Source organism: Myxine glutinosa, chromosome 3, assembly GCF_964187855.1.
Source record: "Myxine glutinosa chromosome 3, kmMyxGlut1.1, whole genome shotgun sequence".
Classification (NCBI taxonomy): domain Eukaryota; kingdom Metazoa; phylum Chordata; class Myxini; order Myxiniformes; family Myxinidae; genus Myxine; species Myxine glutinosa.
In genome coordinates, this window is record NC_136263.1 from 196,637,935 (window position 1) to 196,649,422 (window position 11,488).

An 11,488-nucleotide genomic window follows, 5' to 3' on the forward strand; every position below is an offset into this window, starting at 1 on the left:
AAGAATTCAGCGCACAAGTATTTGCAATGGTTCAATAAAAGCAACACACTTGCAACAAGAAAGAGCAATCAGATTGCAAACCCTCGCCAGGAAGTGTTTTTAGTGGTTTTTAACGCTTTTGTGTTAAAACGAATATGGCGGCAGAACCACGTGACCGATGACGTCATCATAATTTCTTTCCCCTCCACCAATTTATCCATAGATGCTCAAGAAATTTCATCTTGATCAGATGAAGTTTTGTACTTGTTGAATTATGATGTCATAATGGAGGCACCTTTGACATCATCAACATATGTTATTCCCAATGGAGAGTTCTTCACAATGAGCCATGTCTCAATTTTTTGTATGGGGTGCTTTCGGAGATATAGAGGTGCAAAGTTTTTCTGTTTTTCCAAGATGGCGCCCATACCACGTGACCTATGACGTTGTCATTATCATTTATAAAGTTATACAGCTGGAGTTGCACCTATGGTGAAAATTTCCTGTCAATCGGACCAACAGTCGCAGAGAAAATCGTATTTGTTCTGTGCGGACAGACAGACAGACAGACTCAAATGCAATATCGTCTCCTCTGGCGAGAGTAATAATCAAACCAAGCAAGCTGTCTGAAAGAAACCACAGTCAAAATCACAGCCCCCTTAAAGTCTTATACCCCTTAGCGTTTAACCCCTTCTTCAATCTCACTTATTCTAACATGTCTTACACTCCTGGTCTTGGCGAGTCAAGAGTCGACTCCAGTCCGGGTCACAAGCAGGTTCTCCTCTCTCTCTACTCTTCTTGGTAGCGGGTCTCTGGGTCGGTCAGAGAGTGCCGAATAGCTCAATACCGGGACGGCTTCTGGTGTGATCAGAGGGACCCTCGGGGAACAAAGTTTGGATGTTCACCTCAGATTCCACACAGATCATTGGGATTGCTGTGCTCCCAGAAGCACAGCCTTTCCTCTAATGTCAATCATTGCTGACTGTGCCAGCGCAGTGGTCTGGAGTCCGATGCGGCTGTTCCTCGGCGATCTTTCCCGCCAAGTTCATTCAAACCGGAGAAGGTTCCTGCTCCTTTCCCCTTGTGGTTATGTGGTTTGTATGAGGTGTGGGTGGGTGGGTGTGTAATAAATGTGGTGGATGCAATGTATGAAAGGTGGGCAAAGCAGGGACTTGTAAAATCCATTGGGTTTGTTGCCTTTGCCACCTTAGGTGGATGGAGTCACCCCTGTATGTTTGTCTGTGAACAGGATATCTCAAAAAGTTGTGGATGGATACGGACTAAACTTGGTGGGACAGGTTGGGTGTGTGACGAGGAAGAATTGATTCAATTTTGCTGAAGATCCAGATCTGGATAAGAGCTTGGTGTTGGGCTAGCGGTTAGGGTGCCAGCTTAGGATCTTAGGATCCTGGGTTCGAATCCCGGTCGATCGCTGAATTAACGCCAGGGGGGTTGACTCAGCCTGTCATCCTTCCGAGGTCGGCAAATTGAGTACCAGTTCACTGGTAATTCCCTGTTTGTCGTAAAAGGCGACAAAAAGGGTTGGCGGCAGGAAGGGCATCCGGCCGTAAAACATTGCTTCAAAAAGGGGACCGAAAAACAACAACAACCACGGTCCCCGAAAAAGGCCAACCCCCGCTTTGCGGGGGAAAATGGCCTATAAAGGTGTTTTTTTTTGTTTTTTTTAAATCCAGATCTGGATAACATAATTTTTTTTCAGTGATTCTTCTTCATCGAGTGATGGGGCTAAAACCGATTATATAGCAACAATATCAAGAAATTATGGCTGAAATGTTTTTTTTTTTTTTTTTTTGGGTATACAAGATTGAGGCTTGCGAAAGAGCTAACATTAATCACACAAAAAGACAAACCGACACATAAATCATATAATAACGGGAGCGGTAGATAAGATGGGGAGAGAGGAGGAAGGACACAAACACAACATTTGAGAGCAGGGACATCAAGAGATCTGTGGGAGGGAGAGGGCTTTTGGGGGGGGGGGGCATGAGAAGGGGGAGGGTGGGAGAGTTACAAAACATATGGACACTGCAAGGACTTCCAGGAAAGAAGTTGGAATTTCAAAAAAGTGGATCTGGGGTGAATTAGCGGGGGTAGAAACGATCAAGGTTTTGGATGGGGGAAGATAAGAGATGGTGGTGAACAGCTGTTTTAAAGACCTAGAGGGAGGAGTGGGATTGAAGGGAGTGTGGGAGTTTGTTCCAGAGGCGGGAGAAAAGAGGAATGAAGGAGTGAAGGTGAGCAGAGAGCCGAGATTTTGGCAGTTTAACCATAAGAAGGTTGCTGGCAGACCTTGTGCGACCTGTAGGAATATTTGGGGGACAGAGCCCAGAGAGAGCTGGGGGTGCAAGGCCGGAGAAGAGTCGGTAGAAGACGGAAAGACCACCCACCTGCCTGCGGTGAGTGAGTGAAAGGCCCTTGGAGTTAGCTTCATCGCGGGAGATTCCAATGATTCTGAACGCTTTGGTTTCAACAGCGTGAAGACGAGCTAGGTGTGAGGCAGGAGCACCGGCCCATAGGGGGGAACAGTATATGGATGAAACTTGTTGGACAGGTTGGGTGTGACAAGGACGAATCGATTTGATTTTTGGTTCCAAATCATGATCCAGATACCAGAATTTTTATTACAAGTGATTCTTCACCATTGAGTGATAGGGCCAAAATGATATATGGCACGATATTTCAAAAATTTGTGGACGGCTTATGACAAAATTAAGTGGACGAGTTGGTTAGTCGACAAGAACAAGCCAATTAGATTTTGATTAAGGTCTGGATCCAGATCCGGCCTATTGGTGGACACAAAATGTAAACTGTTCAGTCTGGCGGAGGCTTGCGCTCTACCGAGTGCCGTTGTAGTTACAGGTGATTCTCTCGGCTTGAATTTGTCTGAATAGGTAGAGGGAACTGAATTGGAACTGCGTCTGTGTCTGGAAAGAGGAGAAGCCAAATTAAATACTGCTTAAAAATGTGCAATGGTAACCAGCATAATGCTGTGTACGGATGGGTGATGGACTGGAGCGGGGAATAGGAAGTGCATCGGGAGGAAGGAAGAAGAGGAAGATCTTTCCTTGGCCTCCGACGTGTCGTGGACATCGTTCACCCAGGGTGCCGCCGGTTCGCAAAACAGTCACAATACGTATTTAATTTCAAAGTGTGAAAAATGATTGGATTACTGAGATTGTTTTTGTGATTTTGATTAATTATCCCGTCCCTTGGGCCAATGTGGCTGCACGTGCCCCTGCTTGGTACGTGTGGACACCTAACGGATGGACAGGCCGGATTGAGGCATTTATAGCCCCTGCCTCCACTCCCTCACTGCCCTCAACCATTTGTTGTCGCATCATTTGTGCAAGAACATGGGTTGGGTCCATCATGTCCGACTTGCACCTACATTCTGGACAACGCAAATCCTTATTCTTAACACTCACTTTGAACTGTTTGCTCCACAGTGCAGCACCTTTGCTGTGATCGCCCAGTAACCCTTCTCTACATTTGATCCATAACAACCGGTCGGTTTGCGTGAACGTGTGCGCAGGCGAACACCACCGCGAACACGAATTTGACGTTGCAGTCCAACACTGGCCCTGCAGTCGGCAGCATGATGGGAGACTCGTGTAACGGTCTCCAGCCCCAACAAAGCCAGGTACCTCAAAAGTGACTTTGTAAACTGGTAAAAAGGTTCATAAACATCGAGCAATTTGATGCGTCTTTCTCTTCCTGGTTTTATTACAGCAGAAACGAAAAGCTCAACCATACCTGAAAGCCTGGATGTTTTTGTGGTCCAGGCAGTTTGGCTTTTACGGGGGTTTTGGACCTGCTAAATAGGTTCACGAGGGAAGGTTTCGAAAGGCCATCGGCTTTTTGGAGAGATTTGAAGCAAACGCCACTTCTCTGTGCTAATCGTGCTGTTCTTTAGGTTTGCGTCGCATGTTTTAACGCAATCCCCAGGTGCAGGAAATGCATTCGGTATGGTCACTTCATTTTGGTGTCGGCCTTGATTAACTGCTCTCACCTGCCTTTACAGGTGCTCTCTGTAATCCGGACCGCAAAAGGCCAATCCGGCATGAGTCTTGCTGATGTGAAGAGTCGGCTTGGAGGAATGAATCCAGCTTCGATACAGTGTGTATACGTCTGTTGTGTGTTCTCTCTTTGGCTCCATTCATTCATTCATTCATCTATCTATAATTCCAGCAATCTCTGTGTGTGTGTGTGTGTGTGTGTGTGTGTGTGTGTGTGTGTGTGTGTGTGTGTGTGTGTGTGTGTGTGTGTGTGTGTGTGTGTGTGTGTGTGTGTGTGTGTGTGTGTGTGTGTGTGTGTGTGTGTGTGTGTGTGTGTGTGTGTGTGTGTGTGTGTGTGTGTGTGTGTGTGTGTGTGTGTTTGTCTGTGACCGCTGTTTCTCGACAACCACGGGTCCGATATACTTGAAACTTGCCAGGTATATTGCTGGGGACCTGAGGATGTGCCTTTTCAAGGTTTCATATTAATCGAAGAAGTAGTTACCGAGCTATGGCGATTTAGCCGTTCGCCGTCCGCTTTGGCTTTGCGAATGGACCAAACCATTCATGTAAATAGAGGGGGGGGTTCTGTGGTCGTTCGCTTTGGCTTTGCGAATGGACCAAACCATTTCATGTAAATAGAGGGGGGGTTCTGTGGTCGTTGCGAATGGACCAAACCATTCATGTAAATAGAGGGGGGGGGGGGGGGGGGTTCTGTGGTCGTTACTGCCACGTGGTTTCAAAGTTGTTTTTTTTTGTTGTTGTTGTTTGCACGCATGTTTTTTTGCACCCACGTACGGGCACGCCCTAGGATGTTTACACACACACACCCCTACACAATTTTTTTTTTTTTTTTTTTTTTTTTGGCAAGGAACGGGCACCCACGTACGGGCACGTCCTAGTCTATCTATAATTCCAGTAATCTCTGTGTATGTTTGTATGTTTGTATGTTTGTATGTCTGTGACCGCTGTTTCTCGACAACCACGGGTCCGATATACTTTAAACTTGCCAGGTATATTGCTGGGGACCCGAGGATGTGCCTTTTCAAGGTTTCATATTAATCGGACAAGTAGTTACCGAGCTATGTCCAAAAAACGATTCAACCAATCAGAGAGCAGCGAGCTATCACGTGTGCCGAACGTGGCGAACAGACTCTGCCTCGGACGGCACATTTGAGAGCGTATTCATTTATTTCACGTTGGAAAACTATGTTGCCGTTAAACTATGTTTTAAAACTAATTAAAACTACTATCTATAATTCCACGGGTCCGATAAAAAACACCGTACTCGCAAGCCGTTCGCTTTGGACCAAACCATTTCATGTAAATAGAGGGGGGGGATTGTCACCGTACTCGCAAGCCGTTCGCTTTGGACCAAACCATTTCATGTAAATAGAGGGGGGGGGATATAATTTTAGATATATATATAGTACGGGCATGCCCTAGTTCATTCAATACCAAATCTTGTCTCATGGATAGAGGGGAGAAGGGAATGCAATGATGTGGGGCAACAGGTGGATGCAAAAAGGGGATAAAGGAACATGGTGAAGAGAGGAAAGAAAACATTGTAACCTGAAAGTAAGTGTTGTGTGAAGGGAGGGTTGATGGGGTTTACGCAAGGCAGTGGGAATATCGAGGATGACCCGAGGTACTCCCAGTTTGAGGTTTCAGTTTCCTGCACATGTGCTCATGTCTTGCTCTGCTCCGAGTCATACTTTGAAAGCGGAATGTACCGTGCCACGTTTGTCTCGCCTTAACTGCTGTAGTCGATTGTTACCTGCACTGTTTATCTTCTCACTTACCTTTGCCTGGAACCCATTTTCTTCGTACAACACCAAGTTTAACAAGTGATGCTCGAATCGAAGTATAATTGATGGGGTTTGCCATTGTTGGGCAAGCTTTCCATTATCGAATGGAAGACCTATTTTTCTTGGGGGTGTTCCATTTCCGAATGGAAGACCTATTGTTCTGGTTTTCCATTTCCGAATGGAAGGCCTATTGTTCTTGGGGTGTTCCATTTCCGAATGGAAGACCTATTGTTATGGTGTTCCATTTCCGAATGGAAGGCCTATTGTTCTTGGGGTGTTCCATTTCCGAATGGAAGACCTATTGTTCTGGTTTTCCATTTCCGAATGGAAGGCCTATTGTTCTTGGGGTGTTCCATTTCCGAATGGAAGACCTATTGTTATGGTGTTCCATTTCCCAATGGAAGGCCTATTGTTCTTGGGGTGTTCCATTTCCGAATGGAAGACCTATTGTTATGGTGTTCCATTTCCGAATGGAAGGCCTATTGTTCTTGGGGTGTTCCATTTCCGAATGGAAGACCTATTGTTATGGTTTTCCATTTCCGAATGGAAGGCCTATTGTTCTTGGGGTGTTCCATTTCCAAACGGAGGACAGGGTTATTAGGGTGCTCCATTTCCCAATCTGCCTTTATAGGTTTCCTATCTAACCTATTGTTGTTGTAGTTTTCCATTTCCAAATGGACAACCTATTGTTACCCTCACCGGAGGAGAGAGTATTGCATTTGAGTCCGTTTGTCTGTGTCGGCACAGAATAAATATGATTTTCTCTGCAACCGTTGGTCCGATTGACAGGAAATTTTCACCATCGGTGCAACTCCACCTGTAGAATTTTAAAATTATAATTATGACATCATATGTCACGTGGTATGGACGCCATCTTGGAAAAAACGAAAAACTTTGCACCTCTATCTCCGAAAGCGCCGCAAAGAAAAAATTGAGACATGGCTCATTGTAAAGAACTCTCCATGGGGAATAAAATATGTTAATGATGTCATAGGTTGTGTTGTCTCACCTCCTGTCTCCTCTCCTGTCTCCCCCTCCTATCATAGTTTTGTACTTGTCGAATTATGACGTCATAATTCGACAAGTACAAAACTTCATCCGATCAAGATGAAATTTGGTGAGCGTCTCGGCATAAATTGGTGGAGGAAAAAAAACAATGATTACTTCATCGGTCACGTGGTTCCGCCGCCATATTTGTTTTTACACAAAAGCCTTAAACCACGAAAACCACGTCCTGCCGAGGGTCTGCAATCTCTGATTGATCTTTCTTATTGTTAGTGTTTTCATTTTCCGAATGGAAGACCTATTGTTCTTGAATAAACCCTCCCGTAAAATTAGCGGGCCGCCGAAAGTCTGCTGTGGTTTGTAAGGGACGAGAAAATGCGTAATTTATGAAGGAAGAGGGTCCTGAATGGTCTGGTGATGCTTTCATTGAGGTTCACGGCGGTTGTACCACTTATTGAAAAGTGCATTCTAAATTCACCTCTCCATACATCGTATACAAGCATCCGGCCATAAAAACATTGCCTCAAACAGGGAACCATGATTGTCATGGGGCCCGCAAGGCTAACCCTCGCTATAGTGGGGAAAATGGCCTTAAAACGATCATTCATTCATTCATTCATACATCGTATACAAGCTTTCATTCATGTGATCATGTAACCCCTTTATAAGGCGTCGGTTTATTTCACTTGCACAGGGTAGGTAGTGGGGGTGGGGGGGAATTGGAAATGCCAACATTGAGAAAAGGAACAGAAGGGAAGGGGATATGAATGGAGGGATATCTGTCTCTGTCTCTGTCTGTCTCGTGTAAGTATTGGCTGGGAGTAAATTGAGGTAAATAAGAGAATGTGGGACGATAGGAGAAGGAACGGAGGTGAATGGAATCTGCAAGAAAAGGGGAGAAGATTGGGATGGTATAGGAAGGAGTATGAGAATAGAAAAGAAGGGAAGGAGCAGAGAAAGGAGAGAAGGTAAATAAACATTCTGCCATGTTGGTGTACAAAATAAATAGATAACTCCAAAAATGAAGGATATCAGGGTAGCAGAATGTCTGAATGGAGACGGGAGATGGGATATTAAGGGAACTCGGGAAGGGACTTGTCGGAGATATATTGCTGAGATGGTGGGGTTCGAGGGGTTCCCCATGTAAATGTCCCTCAATAATTTCATGGATGACGATGTCACTGACATCCACATTGGGATAAATCTAGTTAAACAAGTCAGGAAAAAAAACATTTAAAATGGGGGGAAAAAAAAACATTGTTGGGATGGAATCTCAAAAAAAAACAATTAAACAAGGTACGAAGGAATGACAGGGTAGAAATGATAAGGTCGAAATGACGCCACAATCCTTTTACGGATTCCCATCACGACATCTTTTGAAATTTTCCCATCTCAATCCCACAACAAATAAAATACACAATTACTACAACCCACACGACAAATCAACAAATAACTGTTAACGTAAACCTCTTCATACAATTGTTACTATTGCCACCTATAAAAATTCTGGCATATATATGACCTTACCTGTCTGTTGACCTATTTTTATCGTTTTATTTAACACTTGCAAGGTACCCGTGCTATGCTAGGAAGGAAAACCATAATCTCCAAAAAAAAACAACCTTTGCACCAATAAATTCCACATTTCTGTGCCAACTTCAGTCGAACGCCAGATGTTGACAGCCGGTTCGTGAATGTCTTGGGCAAAAAACGGTGAATGGGAAATGATGAACCAATAAATTCCAAATACCTGTGCCACCTTCAGTCAAACGGCAGACATGGACAGCCGGTTCGTGAAGGACTTGGGAAAAAAACAAAAAAAACAACAACTTACTGCTGTTGAATATTTAAACACGCGGTCAATGGCAAAACTGTAAATGGCGAATCGGCGAATGTCATGGGTGGAAACTCACCATTTCCTCATTCTACTTGAAACTCAGTCTCTATATTTTCATTCCTATCACAAATTAATACCATACCATTAATATAACAAAATACAATGTTACAAACTCTCGTGAGGTAAACGAATATGCCCTCCAATCTGACATTACATCCGACGGAGCAGCTTTGTGCGGGTGGAGACTCAAAATCGTAATTTTATTGAGGAATTTGTGAAACCTCCCCCTCCCTTGGGACACTCGCTGGGGCCCCAAAATGTTCCAGAAAAGGTTTGGTGGGGCTTGCCCAAAACTGAGGGGATAGTTTACAGACAGACAGATGGACGGACATAGATGGACGGACATTCCTGTTTTATATATGGACTGGTAGGGCACCCATGAGTTTTACAAAATGGTTACTGCCAATTCATCAGATCCAGAAATGATGTAATCTACACAATTTATTTACTTCACATATGTGAATACATGTCCATGCACATGGGAAATACAGTTTGTAATGTGTAATTCCACATAATGTAAAATGTAGCTGCAAGACCTCAAATCTTCCCCCCTCCATGCTCTCCCCCCTCCCCCTGCTGGCCCTCTCCTCTCCAACCTCATCACACAGGGTAGAGGGGGAGAGGATCGCACACAGGGTAGGGGGGGGGGGGGGGGGGGAGAGGATCGCACGCAGGGGGGAGAGGAGGGAGAGGATCGCACTCGGGCAGAGGGGGGGAAAGAATCGCACTGTGGAGATGGGGGGGTGGGGGGGGGGGAGAGAGGATCGGGAGAGGATCGCACACAGGGGATAGGGGGGAGAGAATCGCACTCTGGAGAGGGGGGGGGGGGGAGAGTATCGCACGCAGGGGGGAGAGGAGGGAGAGGATCGCACTCGGGCAGAGGGGGGGAAAGAATCGCACTGTGGAGATGGGGGGGGGGGGTGGGGGAGAGGATCGCACGCAGTGGGTAGAGGAGGGAGAGGATCGCACTCGGGCAGATGGGGGAGAGGATCGCACGCAGGGAAATTGAGGTATCCTGGAAGCTTGTCTGCAAACTCTCACAGTGATGACTGGACATGACATTGCCATTTTCCCCAATTCTGCCACCGTGGCCTGATTTTTAAATTGTATCTCTTTTGCTCTATCTATGCCCTCTTTAGCATATTGATGTACTTTGTGTGTGAAGGTTTGTAGTCCGATTTGGAATTTGAAATGGAAAGCCCTCGTCATTGTTTACAATCACAATTGACTTCCCTTTTGATATTCGACATAGTTTGTAACAATAATTACCTCTCGTGCTAAACAGAAAGGAGACCTCAAGTGTTCAGAGAAACTTTTCATCTGTTTCTCATTTTATATATTTCATTTAGATCCTCTCTGTATCTCTAAATTTAGCTTCCTGTGGTGTCGGACCAATTGGATGCATCCCCATTAGATGTTGCTGTGCCTGAAGTGCATCGTGTTGAAGGACTACTTTTAATGGAGGGACATTTGGACTTGGTGCGTCCCGGGACTCTGTGTGTGCTTTGCACACCGTGGTGCGGCAATCTATCGGTTTATTATCCCTTGTGCGCTGAAGTAAGGATGTTTACAGTCTGTGTGAAGTGTTTTGCTGTAGCTATGGCGACTAGGTGCATCCTGCCAATGCTTTTGGCGCATTTTGTCGTGCTTCGGCATGTTGGCGTCGAGCCCGACGTCCGCGGTGCCAACACGTTTTTCCATTTGCACACCAAATGCATTCTCATCGTGGATGTTTGGGTTTGGGTGGAACGCTTTGCCTCTATTTTTTTTTTTCCTTTCCTTCTCGGCTCGTCCATTGTTTTTAATTACCGTTCTTCCTTTGTTGTCTGTCGCCACAGAAAAGCCATCGAATTTCTGAGCAACGAAGGCCACATATACTCGACCATCGACGAGCAGCACTACAGATCCACGGAGATAGATTGAATGAGGATGTCCTGTCCCACAACAATCGGCGCAAGTTTGTTGATATTTTCTTTTGGCGCCCACGTTTCCTGGTCTTTCGATTTGACCAGGGATTATTTTAAACTTGTTTGTACTCTGCGGCCTTGATGGTAAATATCCGATTAAAAGTGATATTTGCTTTGTGGACTCGTCCGACTGCACCTTCTTGGGTTCTCGCTTCCTCCCTTCCTTTCCTTCTGCTTATCTGGGGTTAGGAGGAGAGGGGGCTGTGGGGGGGCCGATTTTTCCATCCATTCCGGTTCTGCTTAAGAAGTGCAAGAACGAATGATAAAATAGAAGGAAACTATCTGCATCACACAATTTTTGTTGTCATTCTTGTGTTTTTGTTTTTGTTTCACTGACAATGTGGCTTTGAAAACAAATAAATCCCTTCTTGATCTTGCTTCTTGATCGCTGAGACCCTGAGGTCTTGTGATTGGTGTTTCCATGTGATCGCTTATTTTGCGATGCTGGAATCCCAGGTTCATTTCCAGTGTATGTCACCTTTGTCTGCTAATGTCTCTCGTGTCCCCTAATGTCCTCTGGCACATGATACGTGTACAAGATCTTCCATGAGCTTTAACATCGTCTAGTATGTGGTTACGGCCTTGATTAAGAGCCTCCCTCGAGTGCACAGGTATTGTCCCCTCCCGTGAGTGCGAGCACAGGATCTTCCGTAAGCCCATCCATGTTCGCGGCACCGCTCGATACTCCCGTATTAGCTTGGAAACCTTCCGACGTCCTCGGTGGGCCTCTGAGGGTCAGTCGGGCATTGCAGCCAACCCGATGGGATGTTCACGCACCTTTTGTGGAATGCTGGAGTTCCTAAAATCCTAACTCTTTGG

General features: G+C 45.5%; 1 protein-coding gene across 2 annotated transcripts in view; it reads left to right on the forward strand.

Annotated features, from left to right (window-relative positions):
- The window catches only part of RPA2 (replication protein A2), a 40,719-nt gene extending 29,673 nt beyond the window's left edge, over nt 1-11,046 (forward strand). For both annotated transcript variants that reach the window (XM_068109515.2, XM_068109514.2), the window contains exons 7-9: nt 3,533-3,640; nt 4,022-4,116; nt 10,541-11,046. In XM_068109515.2, the coding sequence (XP_067965616.1) occupies nt 3,533-3,640; nt 4,022-4,116; nt 10,541-10,625 (288 nt within the window). In that variant the 3' untranslated portion in view covers nt 10,626-11,046. The remainder of the gene's footprint in view (nt 1-3,532; nt 3,641-4,021; nt 4,117-10,540) is intronic.
- Nucleotides 11,047-11,488: the final 442 nt, after the last annotated feature.